This window comes from Mesoplodon bidens, assembly GCF_964165515.1.
Source record: "Mesoplodon bidens genome assembly, chromosome: 15".
Taxonomy (NCBI): domain Eukaryota; kingdom Metazoa; phylum Chordata; class Mammalia; order Artiodactyla; family Ziphiidae; genus Mesoplodon; species Mesoplodon bidens.
In genome coordinates, this window is record NC_138171.1 from 6,639,674 (window position 1) to 6,659,534 (window position 19,861).

General features: G+C 45.4%; 3 protein-coding genes across 8 annotated transcripts in view; 1 reads left to right on the top strand and 2 right to left on the bottom strand.

Annotated features, from left to right (window-relative positions):
* RTF2 (replication termination factor 2) overlaps positions 1 to 4,812 on the bottom strand; it is a 41,026-nt gene extending 36,214 nt beyond the window's left edge. Inside the window, exons 1-2 of one of the 2 annotated variants that reach the window (XM_081256752.1) lie at positions 4,664 to 4,812; positions 932 to 1,026 (exon numbers count right to left, since the gene is read on the bottom strand). In XM_081256752.1, the coding sequence (XP_081112878.1) occupies positions 932 to 1,026; positions 4,664 to 4,732 (164 nt within the window). In that variant the 5' untranslated portion in view covers positions 4,733 to 4,812. The remainder of the gene's footprint in view (positions 1 to 931; positions 1,027 to 4,663) is intronic. The other variant, XM_081256751.1, reaches the window with a different exon arrangement.
* A 3,512-nt stretch (positions 4,813 to 8,324) lies between these two features.
* CASS4 (Cas scaffold protein family member 4) overlaps positions 8,325 to 19,861 on the bottom strand; it is a gene marked incomplete at its 5' end in the record, with an annotated part of 40,269 nt that continues 28,732 nt past the window's right edge. For 4 of the 5 annotated variants that reach the window (XM_081256746.1, XM_081256748.1, XM_081256747.1 and 1 more), the window contains 4 exons: positions 8,326 to 10,637; positions 13,649 to 13,726; positions 15,157 to 16,464; positions 17,207 to 17,290. In XM_081256746.1, the coding sequence (XP_081112872.1) occupies positions 10,227 to 10,637; positions 13,649 to 13,726; positions 15,157 to 16,464; positions 17,207 to 17,290 (1,881 nt within the window). In that variant the 3' untranslated portion in view covers positions 8,326 to 10,226. Of the gene's footprint in view, positions 10,638 to 13,648; positions 13,727 to 15,156; positions 16,465 to 17,206; positions 17,291 to 19,861 lie in introns of all 5 variants that reach the window. The other variant, XM_081256749.1, reaches the window with a different exon arrangement.
* Positions 18,297 to 18,938, top strand: LOC308629195 (large ribosomal subunit protein uL22-like). The gene has a single exon (XM_081256753.1). The coding sequence runs from the start codon at positions 18,331 to 18,333 to the stop codon at positions 18,883 to 18,885; it is 555 nt and encodes a 184-aa protein (XP_081112879.1). The 5' UTR covers positions 18,297 to 18,330; the 3' UTR covers positions 18,886 to 18,938.

A 19,861-nucleotide genomic window follows, 5' to 3' on the forward strand; every position in this document is an offset into this window, starting at 1 on the left:
AAAAGTAAATTTAATCCTGTATCGACCATTTCCAAAGCATACAAAGAAAGAAACTAGTTTAAATAAAGGGCTACAAACTGGCAGTCTGAGGACTGAATGTGACCTGAACAAGGCTTTTTTTAAATTGGGAAATTTAATATAAAAGTACACATTTTCGGGCTTCCCTGGTGGCGCAGTGGTTGAGAGTCCGCCTGCCGATGCAGGGGACACGGGTTCGTGCCCCGGTCTGGGAAGGTCCCACATGCTGCGGAGCGGCTAGGCCCGTGAGCCATGGCCACTGAGCCTGCGCATCCGGAGTCTGTGTTCCGCAACGGGAGAGGCCACAACAGTGAGAGGCCTGCATACCGCAAAAAAAAAAAAGAAAAAAAAAAAAAGTACACATTTTCAACTTCCCCTGAAAAAAAAAATCAGATGTCCTGGAATCAGTCTACATTCTTGAACTGTAACAACAGGCTGGAACTGAATAGCAGCTACGCTTAATTTGCCTTTTTTGTCAGCCGTGCAGCACAGTTTGTGGGATCTTAGTTCTCCAACCAGGGATTGAAACTGGGCCCTTGGCAGTGAGAGCATGGAGTCAGTCCTAACCACTGGACCACCAAGGAATTCCTGCAGCTACCCTTTAGACAGGATGTGAACTCTCCAGTTTCCCCCAGTCCTCACCATTCCCTACTGACCCCACATGGGTCCTTCATGCATTTATCTTTATAACTTAACTCCTAATGGCCCCTGAGTTTTCAACTCATGGATTAAATAAACCAAACTGAATAGAAAAGTGCAGAAGTACGTTCTGAGACAGGGAATGATAACCCAGGCTTCAGAAATTTGCTGGAGATCATTCACATTTGATGAATCAAGAACAGCATTTATACATTAAAATTCTTTTTAAGATCGTTTAATGAAAACTCGTCTCCGTTAAGTAAAGGAACCATACCTGCCAAGCTCACAGGCAACTATTGGTCGTCTTAATATTTCTTGACTTAGAGTACAATAGTTCCACTGGGCCACTAACTCAGCATCCTTGTCAACCTGAGAAAAGAAAAAAAAATCCTGTCAATTAATTTTCACCTCTGAAAGACACGTGGTCCACAGTTCCACATATAAAGGCTTATTCAGTAATACCACACTGTGACAATTTTTTTGTTTGTTTGTTCTCAAAATATTTATTTATTTGGTTGTGCCGGGTCTTAGTTGTGGCTCACCAGCTCCTTAGTCGTGGCTCGAGGGCTCCTTAGTTGTGGCATGCGAACCCTTAGTTGCGGCATGCACGTGGGATCTAGTTCCTTGACCAGGGATTGAACCCAGGATCCCTGCATTGAGAGTGCGAAGTCTTAAGCGCTGCACCACCAGGGAAGTCCCACGATTTTTGTTTCTTAAATCAAAGATAGTGACACACGAAGTCGGGATTTAAAAAGTCACAAGTAACCGACACTATGTCAAATAAAGGCCTCTCTATACATGACATGTACAAAGAAACAGTTTACATCAAGTCATTATATTGCTTATGCTAGTTACATATTAATATCTGTACCTTAACAGTAAGTTAGGAAGGCCATACAGAAAAACAAGCAGTACAGGTTAATTCCTAACAATGGGAAAGGCTCCAAAGTTGTAGCAGAATTTAAGGACAAAGAATTGAGAAGATAGGCATTTAAAAAAAAAAAAAAACAGTTCAGCACAAAGACTGTATAATTCTCTATAAAATCAGCAATTTAACAGAAGTGTTTTTTGCCAACTGCTCACTATGTGGCATATCAAGCCATTATCCACAGTATAAAGATCCAGATCTGAGACCTTCCATAGCCCTCAAATGATATTTTCTCCTACTTAATATTCCATGTCCCACTCTTTCCTCTTCCTAAAATGTCAAACCTGAATAATGTAACAGGATGGCACATTTGAAAATTTTAAATTCCCTTAAATTTAATTTTTGCAGGAACAACTACTTAAGTGTTTACTGTGTGCCAGGCACTGTGCTAAGCAGTTTCAGTGACTTGTCTTTTAGCCCTCATAAAACCTTCTGAGTTAGGATTTTTACCTTTGTAGTTGAGGAAACTGACATACCAAGAAGTTAAGTTACATGTCAAGGTCACAAACACACAAGCAGACAAAGGAGCTAGGATAAAAAGCCAGGCAGGGGACTTCACTGGTGGCACAATCGTTAAGAATCTGCCTGCCCATGCAGGAGACACAGGTTCGATCCCTGGTCCAGGAAGATCCCACGTGCCACAGGGCAACTAGGCCCGTGCACCACAACTACTGAGCCTGCGCTCTAGAGCCCGTGAGCCACAACTACTGAAGCCCACGCCTAGAACCCAGGCTCCGCAACTAGAGAAGCCACCAGAATGATGAGAAGCCCGCGCACCGCAACAAAGAGTAGCCCCTGCTCACCGCTCAACGCAGCTAACAAAAAATCAATTTAAAAAAATAAAAAGCCATGTTCAGCAAGTTTAGGATCTACTTTCTAGATTACTCCTTGCCCAGGAATTTAAAAATTGGTCCCCCCCAAACTTCTGAAAACATTTATTCTAGGGTCACTCTTTTCAGGGCAAGGTCTCAAATTTGAGTAATGTTTTGGGCCAGACCCAACAAACCATATGAGTGATCAACAAATGTTATTATTTACCTATTTGAAAATGTAAGCTCTACAAGGGCTGGACTCTGTTTCCTGCTGCATCCTCAGGGCCTAGAATGGTGTATACGGTAAGCACTTAATAAGTATTTGTTGAGTGAATAAGGATAATAAAAATCCATCCTGCCTGGGCACTCTAGTTGTTTCAGATCACCCTTTTTCTTTTCTATCCCCTTCTGACACCTATTCTTTGCCAACCCTTTCATTAAGCTACTTCTTCAGCTCTGGGCACAAGTTAACAAAACTGAGCTGAATACTCTTTGGGTAAAAGCTCTCGCACACAAGTGGTAACTACCCAGCATTAATGTCTGCACGTGTAGGTATGATCAGAGGGTACGCTCCATCCTCCTGGGTGTTCATTCACTCTCAAATTCCACATATTTGTTGAGTGTCTACTGTGTGGCAGACACATCATAGGGGTCGCAGAAATAAGACGTACAAGGACCCTGTCCATATAGGAAATAGACAAGAACAAATATAGTGATAAGCACTATAAAGAAAAGTAGGGACTTCCCTGGTGGTCCAGTGGGTAAGACTCCACGCTCCCCACTCAGGGGGCCCGGGTTCGATCCCTGGTCAGGGAACTAGATCCCGCAAGCATGCCGCAACTAAGAGTCCACATGCTACAACTAAGACCCGGCACAGCCAAAATAAATAAATAATTTTTTTTTAAAGAAAGAAAAATAAAGCAGCAGAAGAGGATAGAGTGATCAGAAGTGAGATGTATTTTGGCTACAGTGGACTGAGATAACATGTGAGTAAAGAACTGATTGATATTTAAAAAAAAAAACCCAAATGATATGACTATCTCAGTGAAGACCATATCAGGTTGAGAAAATTATACTCCAGGTTGAGGAACAAGGCCTGTGTAGCTGGAACAGAATTAAAGGGTTGGAGAAGGGCAGAAGATGAGGTAATTACATCAGACCCTGTCTGACCACACAGGGTCTTGTGGGATTCTTTTTCTGAATACAATGGGAAGCCACTGGAGTGGTTTAAATACAGTTGATATGTGGAATTTATCTTTAAAAAAGACTTCTCTGGCTGCTGAACGGAGACTCATATGGACCATCCACAATGTGCCAGCCACTTGTATTAGGTGCTTTACACACCTTCTATTATTAAAAAGTAATTACTGGTGCTAACTTTGAAATCCTGAATAACTGGATGTGAATCCTGGCTTCATTACCTACCAGCTGCATGATCCTGGTCACGTTACTGACTCAATTTCCCTGTTAGTAGCATGGAAATTATAATACATAATTTGCCCAATCACTGGCGAGAATTAGGGATTATTCACTCATTCATTTATCCACTATATTTACTGCACCAGGAGCTGCGGTAGTTGTAGAGGGGGGAAAAGGTGCAGGCTCTGCCACCAGGAGCTTACCATCCTCTGAGATCAACATTAATCACCCTGAAAGCAGTGTACATGGTTGTTTTTAAGAGGAGAACCTGGGGACTTCCCTCGCGGTCTAGTGCTTAGGGCTCCGCGCTTCCACTGCAGGGGGCAAGGGTTCGATCCCTGGTCGGGGAACTAAAATCCCACATGCCTCGCAGAGCAGCAGGAAAAAAAAAAAAAAAAGAGGAGGATCTGATTTCATAGGTAACGGTTTGAGAAGACTTCACTGAGAAAACGAAGTTAGTATGTACAAAACTCAACAAACAGCAGCCATTTGTATCACTGTTACTAGCAGCAGACAGACTTCAAATCCTGGTTCTGCCACTTACTAGCTCTAAAACTTTCTCCTCCTGAGCCTCAATTTCCATGTCTTCTGACAGTATGTACCCGTAGAGCTGTTTTGAGAATTACGAGATACCCCATATTACGCGCAATGCCGGGTGAATAGCAACAGCACGCACTAAATAAAGGTCCGTTATTAATACTGTGGTTAGTCTTGAGTTCTTTAAAAGGGATAAATGAGCACAGTTGCGTGTGGAAACCCGCTGGCTCCCCCTCCCACCTCCTTTCGCTCCCTGGGGGCGTCCGCGTGCCCCACTACCCCCGGGCCCCACTGGGCCCATGTCACTGACCTTCTCAACCTTCTTCGGCCCCTTCACCAGTTCATGCCTCTTGGGGATTGTTCCCCCGTCGCAACCCATCGCAAGCCGGCAGTCAGAGTCCAAACTAAACCCTTACAGCCGCAACTTCCGGGCTGCCTAGCGCCTGTAGCAGTCACTTCCGGCGCGCCGCAGTGACGCAAAACGCCCGTCGCAACGCGGCGGGGTGGGGTGCGGTGGGGTGGGGTGGGGTGGGGCTTTTGCCCAGCCCTGGTTGCCATGGAGAACATCGCTAGGCGCTGGGCGGGGCCCCGCGGCGGGAGCTGCTGCAAAGTGCTGACTGGGTGTCGCGTGCCGAGCAGGGTGTGGAGCGTTCTTCCACTCCACCGCGGCAGCCAGTCCCTTTGTCTTTCGGGTGGGCGCTGGATTTCTGCTGCACCCGCGTAATCGCTTCCCCACCCTCCGGGGGCGGGGTCCGGGGGGGGCAGCGCGGGGGGCCCGAAAAAAAATATTCCAGGACTATACGGGCCTTACATGAAGTGGCCCCTGGCTACTCCTTTCAGCTCATGTCACTCTCTTTTCTTTCCCTCATTCAGTTCCAGCCTCAGGGGCATCCTCCTCTCCGTTGAACTCTCAAGGTGTACGTCTACTCTGGGCATTCACCTTGCTATTCCCTTTCCAGAACACTCTTCCCCATGTTTGCCAGGCCAGCTCCCTTCAGTGATGCATCACTCGGCTCCTGGTCCCCTCTTCGGAGCCATCTTCCCAGAACTCTCCATCTAAAAGAGCACGTCTCCTCCATCACGCTACCCTCTACCTTGGTTTAATTTCTTCCTTGCACTTCCCACCACTGATACCATGTTATAAATTTAAATTTTGATATCTTGTTCACCATGTATTTTTAGCATTGATTTAGATTTTTTAAATATGGCATCAAAGTATAATTTATCTTGAGTACTAAGTTTTGGGGGAGCCCCCCTTACATTTTCCATCCAAAGAGAGTGCCTCACTCGCCTCACCCCGTTCTGGCCCTGCTTTTCCATCTCCCTCAGCTGGGATGAAAGCTGCATGATGCAGAGCCTTTGCTTTGTCCCCTGTAGCACCTCTAATGATCAGCAGAGGCCTGGGCACATAGGAGGTGCTCAATAAATATTTGTTGAATGAATGAAAGGAAAAGGGCATTAGCAAATAACCTACATAAATGGGCAACTTTTGCAAAGGGGCAGCTTCAGGAGACATGGGGTGCATACCTGGGGAGCACATAAAGTTTTTAAAAGATGCTTTGTTAAGAAAAATAGTTGCCACTGGGTGCTTGGGTCCACAGTGCTTATCACCCTAGGAGATCTCTAAACAAGGCTTCTTACCATTTCCATCTTCCTGATGAAATTGAACTTAATTGAGGTCAAGTTGCTACCACCACCATCACCACCATACCACCCACCATTTCCTCTCCCTACCTGGAGAGGAAACAGTACAGAAGTCTGGGCATTAGAGAAAAACACTTAGCCAAAAGTTGCTGAAAGCTAAAAAAGATGATTTTATCCTACTTTACAGGTTTTTTTCAGAAGTAATTATCCTATTGAATTAATCGGTGGAAACTCATCCCACAACTGCTCTCTTTTAAAAAAAGGAAGGAAACACATTTAGCTAAGAGCAGCAGTTTTCATTATTTTAAACCCAATGGTTTTGTACTTTGTTGACAAAGGTCCTTGGTTTGAGCTCTTCTCAAAAAAAGAAATATAGATAGATAGATACAGCTCCAGACCTGTGTGTGTGTGTGTGTCTGTCTCTGTCTTTCTCTCTCTCTTTGGCTCTATCTCTCCATTGCTTGATCTCTCCACTCACATACATACATACATAGTATTCTGAAACCATTTGGGAGCTGTTCATTACCTATTGGAGACTATGTCACTTCTAAAGGACTAAATGAGCTAAAACATCTAAAGCATTAGAACAGTGTCTGGAATATAGTAATCCCTTAATAGATACATCCTGTTGTTATCACTCATGTGTAAAACATCATTTTGCCCCCTGGAGTAAACACTTATTGGTGTCTCCCTGGAGCAACCCCTCCTCCTAACGCCATTGCTAACTTTGCTAGGGGCCCCAGCTGGGACACAGCGCTCCAAGGGTCTCTCGTGTTTCTGCACATCTTCTGAGCAGAGGCATTGACTTGACATTTTTTTCTAGACTATCTTTTCCAGGATGTTTGTAACAAACTCCCTTGGAAGACAGAGATAACCTCTCCCTCCAGAGCAGAAGGGCAGGATTGTTTGCTGTCCAATATGGTAAAAATAAGGTCTCCCTCCGAGGCAAAGCTTGGTCAGGTTTACACAGATACTATAAAAGATTGGGGCTTCCTGTGTTCAGGGTTTTTTTTCTTTGGCTTTGATGCAAACCCACTGTGTGCACAGCATCACATGCGCCCACCTTTGCATTGCCCCTGGGACTTGAGGGATGTGAGGAAATGATGCAAAGATGAAATATAAGCTGCTTGAGAGGCTGTAAGAAAAGCCCCTTGACTGTGCAGGAGAGTTGACATAACAGGCCTGACTAATCTCCCTAGAAAGGCCTGCTTGCAAGGTTGGCTTTGGTGGTTGGATAGGAATTTGGATTTGAGGAGGGTTTTCACCATCCCCAGAGTTGATAAGGATGGTGCAGGGCCTAAACTGTTTGTACAAATGATGTGATTCATGCTGGATGCCTGCTTTCCTTTGGAGAGTCTGGAATTTTGGTCCACGCCACACAGAGGCTGCCTGCATGATCAGCCCCAGTGAAGGCACTGGGGGCCAGGCTCTCAAGAGTTTCCCTAACCGTCAACATTGCCCATGTGTTTGTCACAGCTCGCTGCTGGAGGAATTAAGTGTGTCCTCTGGGAGGGGAGTCTCAGCAGCTTGAGCCTGGTTTCCTTGCTACTTCACCCGCCCCCCCCCATGCGCTTTCCCTTTGTCGATTTTGCTTTGTCTCCTTTCACCGTGATGGCTCAGAGCTGTGAGCACAGCTATATGTGGGAACCTGTGAATCCTCCTATCGAATCACTGGACCTGGTCTTGGGGACCCTAACATAGTCTCTGACCCCAGAGTCTCGTGTCTTCTCTCAGCATTCATGAAATTGTCACAGGCTAACTTGTGAATTTGAAGTAGGAGAAAATCTCAGGCATGTCACAGTTCTTGTCAGATCCATCCCCTTACCTCTCTCGGGACACATGGGAGTGTGTGTCTGTGTGTGTTTGCGTGCATGTGTGTGTGTGCGTGTGTGTGTAGGGGTGAATTCCAGGTCTAGGACAACTTGGGTATTACATGCCCCTGTCATCATGGCGCTTTCAGGGACAGGCATCTGATCTAAACTAGTCCAAGCACAAATCAAGACTCTTCCCCATTGACCACAAACCAAGAAGGACATAACTCAGGGAAGCCACCTTGCAACCATGAGAGCTAACACAGAGAGAGTGGGACTGAGAAACTGGGCCTTGATGATTCTGCTGGAGGACCCCAAACCAGCTGTTCTTTTTTAAAAATTTTTTTAATTAAAAAAACATTTTTATACAGCAGGTTCTTATTAGTTATCTATTTTATACATATTAGTGTGTACATGTCAATCCCAATCTCCCAGTTCATCCCACCCACCCACCCACATTCCCCCCTTGGTGTCCATACGTTTGTTCTCTACATCTGTGGCTCTATTCCTGCCTTGCAAAACGGTTCATCTGTACCATTTTTCTAGACTCCACATACATGCATTAATATACGATATTTGTTTTTCTCTTTCTGACTTACTTCACTCTGTGTAACAGTCTCTAAGTCCATCCACGTCTCTACAAATGACCCAATTTTGTTCCTTTTTATGGCTGAGTAATATTCCATTGTATATATGTACCACACCTTCTTTATCCATTTGTCTGTCGATGGGCATTTAGGTTGCTTTCATGACCTGGCTATTGTAAATAGTGCTCCAATGAACATTGGGGTGCATGTGTCTTTTGAATTATGGTTTTCTCTGGGTATATGCCCAGTAGTGGGATTGCTAAAACCAGCTGTTCTTGAAGCCAGCCTGCCCCTGGATTATTTTAAGATACTTGAGTCAATAAATTCCCTTTATTGCTTAAGAGAGAGTGTATATGGTTTTTGATCCCTTGTAACAGAAGGAGTCTTAGCTGATACAGATCACAGCTGCTCCCAGAATGTGGATCTCTCCATTCTAGTGTAGGGAACCAAGACTCACAAAGATGGGATCCTTCTTTAGGGACCCCGAGACTAACTCAATGAAAATAATTAGTCTTTTGGCAGTCAACAATTTAAAAGAGCTTACTAAGTAGCAGATAGGAACCAGAGCTGGTACCATTTCAGGTGATTTCCAGCCTGGAGATGCTTTGTGGCTGAGGTGCACGTAGGAGACATGAAGACTTGAAGTGATGATGTAACCATAGCAATGTAAGCTAAAGCCCCAGCTACAAGGAGAGGAAGAGGAGGTGGTTTGACTTGCGGGGGTGGCGGGGGAAGCGCTGGGCCCTGCTCAGATCTGTGCCCAGCGATAGGGATCCTGTTTATACCACACTTCCTGGCTTTGCTTTTCCTGAGCTAGCCTTGTGCATGCGAACTTGGCCTCTTCTGTAGCTCCTTGAACACTTTGGGGAGAAGCGTTTAAATGACACAAGTAAACATGTTGCTTTGGTACCAGAACCCAAGTGACACGGATCAAAGACTTTTCCAAAGAAAAGATTGCTACAAAGGATGTTGCAATTCATGACTGTATTTACATAATATTATAAATGGTAACACATTTGAGACCACTGAGGTATAAACCTTTTATGATCCAACATACTGAATTTATCAACACAGAACCTATAATGTACAAAATAAATTAGTAGGGAACCCAACAGAACATGTTATGTTGCAAATTTATTGCTACTTATAACATGCCTGTTTTACTAATTTCAGATAAAATAGCAATATATATATATTTTTTTTTTTTGGTGTAAGATGCAGATACATAATTTGTACCAATCTCACAGAATTAGTTTAATCCAGAATGAAAAACTTATTATATTTTTTAGCAGATGCAACAGAAATTAATCGTTTGAAAATAATCTCTCCCCGCTTCTCCTACTTATTTTCTCCCTAGCACCTAATACATTGTGAATGTATTTCTTCATCATTTGTCTGTCTCCCCATTAGATTGTAAGCTCCTTGAGGGCAAAGCCTCAGTCTGATTCAGTGCTATATGCCCAGCACCTAGAATTTGACATATAACAGGTACCCAATAAGTAAGTACTGAATGAATGAGTTTAAAACAGGCACACATTTAGCCAATATAAAAATTGATTTCTATAACTTCATTTCACACACTGGCCCTACATGATAGGCTAAAAACTTTGGTCCTTAGTTCACACCTGATTCTCTTCCCTGACTCTCTGTGGGATAAGCCAATGTCCTGGGGTTGCTCAGCCACTTGGTAATACCGGTTTGGGGCACCACGGCTGTTGCCACCCCTTGGTGTATCCCCAGGCTGGCTTTTCCCAGAGCACAGACTTGCACAGGTTGTGGGTGTGAAGCTGAAGCGAAGAAGTTAACACGGAGAAGGAGGGAGGGAGGAGGCTCATTCCAACGTCGCCCTGAATTGCTGCGTGTGCCGCTCCAGCTTCTTGGCCTCGGCCTGGAGGTGCCGCAGGGCGGCGGCGCTGGGATGCTGGAGTACGGCGTGCTTGGTGGCCAGCGCCAGGTCCCTGAGCAGGCCGCAGAGGCAGCTGCTGCCGCGCAAGATCTCGTTGCGCACGTCCCTCTCCTGGGTCTCCTGGCACAGCGTGTCCACCAGCTTCTGCCCGACCATGATGACTAGCTTGCTCTGCGTGATGAAGATCTCGGGGGGCTGGCTGCTGCCGAGACTGCTGTGCAACACGCCGATGGCTTTGAACAGCGCCCCGAAATAGAGGCGGCTGTGTTCAGAAAGGCGGATTTTCTTCTCAGGATTCTGCTGACTCAAAAGCCGGGGGCTAAGGGAGCTAGGATTCTAGAGAAGGGAAAGGAAACAACGGATAAGAGAGAGATTCGATCGACAGGCTGTGGTTGTCTCGCTTTTCCTGTTTTTGCTCAATTTGCTAGACCTTTTGTAAGAAAAAGTACAGTTTTGTTTGGGAAGCCCCACAGTGCAACATTTGCCTAAGAAGTTAATGTTAAGGTTTTCAAAGCACTGTTACATATAAATTATCTCTCAGGTATATAATTTTATATATTGCATTATATATATAAAATCATTCATATTAGATACATATAAAATCGTATTCAATCCTCTCTACAAACTGTTAGAAACCCATTCTAAGAAACTCGTTGACAATGACTAAATTTATAACTTTAAAAAAAATGCAGAAAACTGGATGGTGAGATTTTAAAATTTACTCAAAGAACAGGTTTTAAAGCATTTAAAAAACCCTTCCTAGTTCCAGTATCAGAGGTAAATCTGAATCCCCCAGATTTCCAGAAGAAATAAAAATATACTGACTTATCTGCTTTAAGATTAAAATATTTATCTTACTTGCTAATTAAAGTTTTATTTAGAATTTTACTTTCGTGAATTTTATTTTCTGGAATGTGGAACCAAAGCCTATTCACTGTTGAAAGATTCTCAGCATCAAACTTAGTGGAAATCCTACTCCAGGTGACAATCAAACACACTGCTATATTTAAATTGGATAACAAACAAGGACCTACTGTACAGCATGGGGAACTCTGCTCAATACTATATAACAACCTAAATAGGAAAAGAATTTGAAAAAGAATAGATACATGTATATGTATAACTGAATCACTTTGTGTACACCTGAAACTAACACAACATTGTTAATCAACTACACTCTAATATAAAATAAAAAGTTAAAAAAAAAAAAAGCCCCTTTGTTAGGTTATAGGTGAGGAGACTGAGGCTTCCGGAAGAGAAGAGGCTGCCTAGGGTCACTCTATTAGCAAAATAAAGATCTGGAGCTCTTAGCCTAGTCAGCGAGTCTGAAACTCTCATTCTTTCTATTAAACTGTGCACTCTTATCAACCTACGATCTTAAAACACCCAGCTCAGAAGCACTCAGACAGTGTTATAGTCTGACTGTGTCTCCCCAAAATTCATATCATGAAACTCTACCCCTCAGTGTGAAGTTATTGGGAGATGGGGCCTTTGGGAGGTGACCAGCATTAGATGAGGTCATGTGGGTGGGGCCCCCAGGAATGGGGTTAGTGCTCTTACAAGGGTTGCCTGAGAGCTTGCTTCCACCCTCTGCTCTCTGCCAGGTGAGGATACAATGAGAAGTGGGCAGTCTGCAGCCTGGAAGAGGGCTCTCACCAGAATCTGACCCTGCTAGCACCCTGATCTTGGATTCCTAGCCTCTAGGACAGTGAGAAATAAATTTCTGTTGTTTATAAGCCACCCAGCCTATAGTACTTTGTTTTAGCAGCACAAACAGATTAAGATAGACAGGTAAAGGGAAAAAAAGACTGGGGTGTTGGTTGAGATGGACTCTCGGGGGGCAGGGAGCATGAGAAGAATGCATCAGAGGCTAGAAATGAGGAGCAACCATCTGGACATTGGAATGTTGGCATCTTAGCTTGGGAGTATTACCTGTAGGTAAATAAAAAGGTACTATGATTTTTATTCTGGGCTGTTGGAAATCTCTGGAGGTATTTTTGGTTGTCACATTGACCAGGGAACACTACAGGCTACCAGTGGGCAGGGGGCTAGGGATGCTGAACAGTCCATCCCATGCAATGAAGAACTGTCCACCTGATGGTCAGTGGTCCCCCTGCCACCCCCACTGAGAACCAGTCAGTCTAAAGCAGGGTTTTTCCAAGGGTGATCCTTGGACCTCCAGCACCTGGGAACTTGTTGGAAAAGAAAATTCTCAGGCCCTTCCCTAGACCTACTGAATCAGAAACGCTGGGGTGGGGTCCAGCCCTCTGGGTTTTAACAAGCCCTATGGGAAACTATGACCCACTCTCAGGTTTTAGAACCACTGGTCCAAGGCATACTTCATGCTGAACAAAATAGCATGACTTTTAGCAATCTGACAGGCCCCAAGTTTCGGGCTTGGGGTTTGCAGAACGAAGCATCAGGACGCCTGGGTTGTTATCTTAATTGGCCTCTGAGAAGGCAAACAATCTTGTCCACGTCATTGGATATCTCTGTCCCTTCTCGCCCATGCTGCCCTCCCCACCCCCCATCAGCCAGGAGGTTGAATGGGTTCACTGGTTCCCAAGCTTCAGTTATTCAAAGAAAACCTTCTCACATTACGCCCTTTCTACCTTCCTCTTAACTTCGGTCAGCTTCATCTTTGTTTTTAAGTGATCAGCTGTTTTTACTTAAGTTAAAACTTTTAAAATTGGTAAATGGAAAACTACTATCATTTGCTATTCATAGGAGGTGACCAATGAAAAATAAGTACAATGATAACATTTTTGATTTTAAAAAAAAGAAAGAATATCAAATGTCAAAGAGGTGTTGAAGATACACAGGCCCCAAACCAAAATGTTTTTTCTGTTGTAATCAGAAACATTAAAAGGGAATGTCAAACAGGTACACGCACAGAGGGAAGGTCAAGTGAAGACCCAGGGAGAAGACAACCATGTACAAGCCAAGGAAAGACACCTGAGAAGAAATGAACCCTGATCTTGGATTTCTAGCCTCCAGAATTGTGAGAAAATAAATTTCTATTGTTTAAGCCAAAGGGGGAAAAATGTCAACAAGAATGTGAGTCCATGCGACTTCATGCCATGTCAGTATCTCCTGTGATAAACTCGCAGAGCACCTAGAATTATTTCACTGATGGTTAAAGGACCAGGTTCCACATTTTGGGGCTCATTGGACTTGCTCATCTCCAGGGTTCCTTCTATTGTAAAAAAGGAAGAACTGTCAGAAAACCCAGTCTCCTCCCATGTGGGTCCGGGCTGTAAAGCTGAATTATTCACAGCAGGAAACATCCCTGGGGATAAAGCCTATTAGTCAATCAGAAGTATTGGAGAGTCAGCATCATCGCTTACCTGTGTTTCTAAGTCTTTGTTTTTATCCAACCTTTGTACCAAGATGGGTTTTTCTTTCTCTTCTAGGTTAGGCAACTCCTGAAACATAAAATCCCTTCAAATTACCAACTAGAATGGTCTTTATACTATTATATAGCTGTTTAAGTCCACTTTAAAACTTGAGCATTCCTCGTTATGTTTTTGTTGATGGTTCTACCTAGTGATGACTTTTTCCAACAAAGGAGACTTCAGCAGCCCGAGGGCTGAATTTTGCCTACCAACACGGCCTAATATAATGACACACAATTTTATTGGGAAATGAAAAATATCCAAATTTCCAGCTTCTCTAGAGTGTGTTAAAGCTCTTGCACCTCCAGGCATGTCAGCAGAAGACCAAGACTGGGGCTGAAAGCACTGAGTTATCTCCGTGACACAGGCCCCAGGTTACCTGCTGCATTTCTTGCAACTTGCAATTCTTTTTTTTTTTTTGGCTGTGTTGGGTCTTCCTTGCCACGTGTGGGCTTTCTCTAGCTGCAGCGAGTGGGGGCTACTCTTCATTGCGGTGCACAGGCTTCTCATTGCAGTGGCTTGTTGAGGAGCACGGGCTCTTAGTGCATGGGCTCTAGTGGGCAGGCTCAATAGTTGTGGCTCGTGGGCTCTAGAGCGCAGGCTCAGTAGTTGTGGCTCATGGACTTAGTTGCTCTGAGGCATGTGGGATCTTCCCAGACCAGGGCTCAAACCCGTGTCTCCTGCCCTGGCAGGCTGATTCTTAACCACTGCGCCACCAGAAAAGCCCTGCAACTTGCAATTCTTGAACTAAGGGTCTCTTTCTATAGTGTCTAGACTCATGGAGCAAAGTATTCCTAAGAGTAACTAGGGTCTGGAGGCTGCTAGGACCATGCACAATTTTGAAGAGTGTTTACAGTTCCTCTTCTGTTTCTAAGAAACACACTGACAATGACTAAATTTATAACTGTCAAAAATGCAAAGAAACTTGGTGGTGAGATGAAAAATTTTGTTCAAAGAACAGGTTTCACAAGGTTTTCAAAATCCTTTCTAATCCTAGCATCAGAGGTAAGCCCCAAACCCCAAAATTTCCAGAAGACATCCTGTCTGCCTTAATATTAAGATACATATCTTACTTCCTACAAGAGCTCACCTTGGGCTTCCCTGGTGGCGCAGTGGTTGAGAGTCTGCCTGCTGATGCAGGGGACACGGGTTCGTGCCCCGGTCCGCGAAGATCCCACATACTGCGGAGCGGCTGGGCCCGTGAGCCATGGCTGCTGAGCCTGCGCATCCGGAGCCTGTGCTCCGCAAAGGGAGAGGCCACAACAGTGAGAGGCCCGCGTACCGCAAAAAAAAAAAAAAAAGAGCTCACCTAAACTTTTACTTCCATGAATTTTATTTTCTGGAAAATGGAACCCTTGTCTCCCCAAAGACGATAAAACAGATTCTCATCATCTAAGTTACTGGTGACCACTCCAGATAAAAATGGAAAGTCCCCTTATAGTATACCACTCTGAACTCACCTGTTCACAAACATTTGTCCTATTTTTCTTTAATAGTTCAGGAGGGTGTTCGCCTTCCCTTTGTTTCTGAAAAGGAGCATTCCTTTGGTATGATTCAATCTCCTTTTGGGGAAGCCGGATGGATTTTGCAAGCTTAAATTCTGCATTTGAGGTCAATTGCACGGGGTCTTCCTTTTCACAGTTCGGCTTGAAAAGGAGTCTCCCGTTGGGAATGACGAGGGAGGCGAACCTCTTGATGTCTTCTGGAACCATCCGCGCTGTCAGGACAAATCTCTCCAGGTCATCCAGGCTGTTTTGGACTTTGTTGGTCACAAGGACTTCCAGGGACCAATCGCAGCTCTCCAGACTTTCCTTTGTTTCAAGCAGGATTTGGTAGGAGTTGGAGATTGTCTGTAGCTGATCCCTAATTTTGGCCTGAAGTTTACTGTCGGTGAGGTTACAGGCAGTCCCACAGACGCCGCAGGCGAAATCCAGAAATTCTCTCAAGGATTCCTCTATGCAGTCGGCAGCCCTGCGGATCGCGTGGATATTGGCCTCCAGGTAGTCTCTGAACCTCCACTGTCTACTGACAAAGAGCATCAGGCCCGCGACAGACTTGTCCACCTTGTGTTGCAGAGCTGTGACTGTCTCTTTGGCCAAGTCCAGGTCCAAGGGGAGGTCTTTGGCTGACTCCTCTGAGAAGGAGCTAGAAGGGTGGCTAGACGTGGAGGAGCATGAGGAGAGGACGCTGGCTCTGCTGTCAGAACTGGAAACGGACAAGCCTTCTGGCTCAGGAGACGGCGATGCTGCCCGTCCAGAGAACCACGAGGAATTATGGTCCACGGAATTCTCCGAAGGCCCATCGGCTTTTCCCAGCTCTTTCCCATCCTGGGGGACACTTGGCACTGCTTTAGGGACATCGTAGATGTTCAGCTTGGTGTTCTGCTGTTCCACTCGGTAGATCAGAAAGCTTGAAGGGATCTTGTAGCTGACACCTTCATCCAAAGGGAATGCATCCCTGGGTGGTGGAAAGCTATAAGAAGGAATCTCTGGAAGGCTGAGTTTTTTCTGCATGGGCACGTTTTTCCACGGGTGTGGACTGAGGGTCCTTGCTCTGCTGTTCTGAGGGCTGTGAAAACTGGACATGTACCCGGGGAGAGCACGGTGCCCCAATTTTTCCACAAAGCTGCTTAGAGATGCGTTTCTTACATCAGCCTTTTCCGGAGACGCTGGCGTGTCATAAATCCATTCGGATGTCTGAGGGCTTGGCAACATGTTGCAGCTGCCTCTCCTTAAGGCAATGCTTGACATCAGGGGAACACTCTGCTCCTGTGAAAAACCACACAAAGTCACCCAGTTTAGGAGCAACAAGAAGACAGTATGAGCGACCCAGGTGACACATGTGTATTATACTGAGGACCCACCAAGTGCTGGGCACTGTGCTTCTTAAAAATCTGATCGACGCTCCCCCACTCAGCTTCTCCTGTGGCTGCCCACTGCTGCTATCACGCAAGCCCTTCGCAGTCGGGCTCCAACCTCCTTTGAGCCTTCTTGCTCTCCGCTTCTGCCACCACCCTCCTTAAAGGTCCAGCTCCTCTTGCTGTTTACCTTCCCCTGAACACAGAATGCTCCCTTGAACTATATTTAATTTTGCCCCAACTGGTTCCTCTGCTTTAAATGTCTTCCCAACCCCCTGCTTTCCGTCTAACAAACTCCTATGCATCCTTCGTGACACTGCTGAGTTGCCACCTTGGGCACAGGTTTTTTTTTTTTTTTTTTTTTTTTTTTTTGCGGTACGCGGGTCTCTCACTGCTGTGGCCTCTCCCGTTGCGGAGCACAGGCTCCGGACGCGCAGGCTCAGCGGCCATGGCTCACGGGCCTAGCAGCTCCGCGGCATGTGGGATCTTCCCGGACCGGGGCACGAACCCGTGTCCCCTGCATCGGCAGGCGGACTCTCAACCACTGCGCCACCAGGGAAGCCCTGCATTCCTAATTTTGACCAAGCAAACAACATTTCCCAGAGGCCGTTCAGGTTTGCATAGCATCGGATCTCAGCGCCCGTCATACTTACGTTTGGTTGGCTGGCAGGGGGACCAAGTGCTGCTTTTGGGGGGCTGGGGAGGATGTCATATAGCTGCTGCTGCTTCCCTGGCTCCTGGGGAAAGACCGCAAAGAAGGACAACTTGAATGTTTCCCTCCTGATGGCTGCACGTCACAAACTCTCTCCACTCCACCGTTTCTTTTCTATTTTCCAAATGAAAACACAAATCACTGAAGACTTGGGGATTTCAGTCATGATGATTTTATGGTGGAAGTGTGTGCTCTACTGGGTATATTTTCAACAATGGACTCTGTGCTTTAGAAAAGGTGACTCCTCGATTGAAGGTGGGGACAAAGTATAGAGAGAATTAGCTGCAACTGCAGTTAAAAACGGTAGTTCAGGGCTTCCCTGGTGGCACAGTGGTTGAGAGTCCGCCTGCCGGTGCAGGGGACACGGGTTCATGCCCCGGTCCGGGAGGATCCCACATGCCGCAGAGCGGCTGGGCCGGTGAGCCATGGCCGCTGAGCCTGCGCGTCCGGAACCTGTGCTCCGCAACGGGAGAGGCCACAACAGTGAGAGGCCCGTGTACCACAAAAAAAAAAAAAAAAAAAAAAAAAAAAAAATGGGTGGAAGAACTAAATAGACTTTTCACCAAGGAAGACATACAGATGGCCAAGAGACACATGGAAAGATTCTCAACATCAGTAATTATTAGAGAAATGCAAATCAAAACTACAATGAGAAAAAAAAAAAAAAAAAAAAAAAAACTACAATGAGGTATCACCTCACGCCGGTCAAAATGGCCATTATCAAAAAATCTAGAAACAATAAATGCTGGAAAGAGTGTGGTGAAAAGGGAACACTCTTGCACTGCTGGTGGGAATGTGAATTGATACAGCCACTATGGAAAACAGTATGGAGGTTCCTTACAAAACTAAAAATAGAACTACCATACGACCCAGCAATCCCACTACTGGGCATTTACCCTGAGAAAACCATAATTCAAAAAGAGACATGTACCACAATGTTCATTGCAGCTCTATTTACAATAGCCAGGGCATGGAACCAACCTAAATGTCCATCGACAGATGAATGGATAAAGAAGATGTGGCACGCTTCCTTTTCCGGTCAGCGGCCTGAGGTGACCTCTAAAAATGGTTCGCTATTCACTTGACCCAGAAAATCCCACAAAATCATGCAAGTCGAGAGGTTCAAATCTTCGTGTTCACTTTAAGAACACTCGTGAAACAGCCCAGGCCATTAAGGGTATGCATATCCGAAAAGCCACCAAGTATCTGAAGGATGTCACTTTAAAGAAGCAGTGTGTGCCATTCCGTCGTTACAATGGTGGAGTTGGTAGGTGTGCCCAGGCCAAACAGTGGGGCTGGACGCAGGGTCGGTGGCCCAAAAAGAGTGCTGAATTTTTACTGCACATGCTCAAAAATGCAGAGAGTAATGCTGAACTTAAGGGCTTAGATGTAGATTCTCTGGTCATTGAGCATATCCAGGTGAACAAAGCCCCCAAGATGCGGCGCAGGACTTATAGAGCTCATGGTCGGATCAACCCATACATGAGCTCTCTGTGCCACGCTGAGATGATCCTTACTGAAAAAGAACAGATTGTTCCTAAACCAGAAGAGGAGGTTGCCCAGAAGAAAAAGATATCCCAGAAGAAATTGAAGAAACAAAAACTTATGGCCCGGGAATAAATGCTGCAAAAAATAAATGCAAATAAAAGTAAAAAAAGAAAAAAAAAAAAGAAGATGTGGCACATATATACAATGGAATATTACTCAGCCATAAAAAGAAATGAAATTGAGCTACTTGTAGTGAGGTGGATGGACCCAGAGTCTGTCATACAGAGTGAAGTAAGTCAGAAAGAGAAGAGCAAATACCGTATGCTAACACATATATATGGCATCTAAAAAAAAAAAAGGTACTGATGAACCCAGTTACAGGGCAGGAATAAAGATGTAGATATAGAGGGTGGACTTGAGGACGCAGGGTGGGAGGGGGAAGCTGGGGCGAGAGAGAGTAGCATCGACATATATACACGACCGAACGTAAAACAGTTGGCTGGTGGGAAGCAGCCGCATAGCACAGGGAGATCAACTCCGTGCTTTGTGTCCACCTAGAGGGGTGGGATAGGGAGGGTGGGACGGAGGCTCTAGAGGGAGGGGATATGGGGACATATGTATGCAGATGGCTGATCCACTTTGTTGTACAACAGAACTAACACAGTATTGTGAAGCAAGTATACTCCAATAAAGATCTATTTTAGGGCTCCCCTGGTGGTGCAGCGGTTGAGAGTCCGCCTGCCGATGCAGGGGACACGGGTTCGTGCCCCGGTCCGGGAAGATCCCACATGCCGCGGAGCAGCTGGGCCCGTGAGCCATGGCCACTGAGCCTGCGCATCCGGAGCCCGTGCTCCGCAACGGGAGAGGTCACAACAGTGAGAGGCACGCGTACCGCAAAAAAAAAAAAAAAAAAAAAAAAAAAAAGATCTATTTTAAAAAAAGACTCCACACTCCCACTGCAGGGGAACAAAGATCGCGCCTGCCAAAGTAAAAGTGCTTTGGAAACCGGAAAAAAAACCCAAGAAGTGCAGATATGTGTATGTGTATGTTTGTGTGTGTACATGTGCGTGGATATAAAGTATCTATTACAAATGAAAAGTAAAAAAGT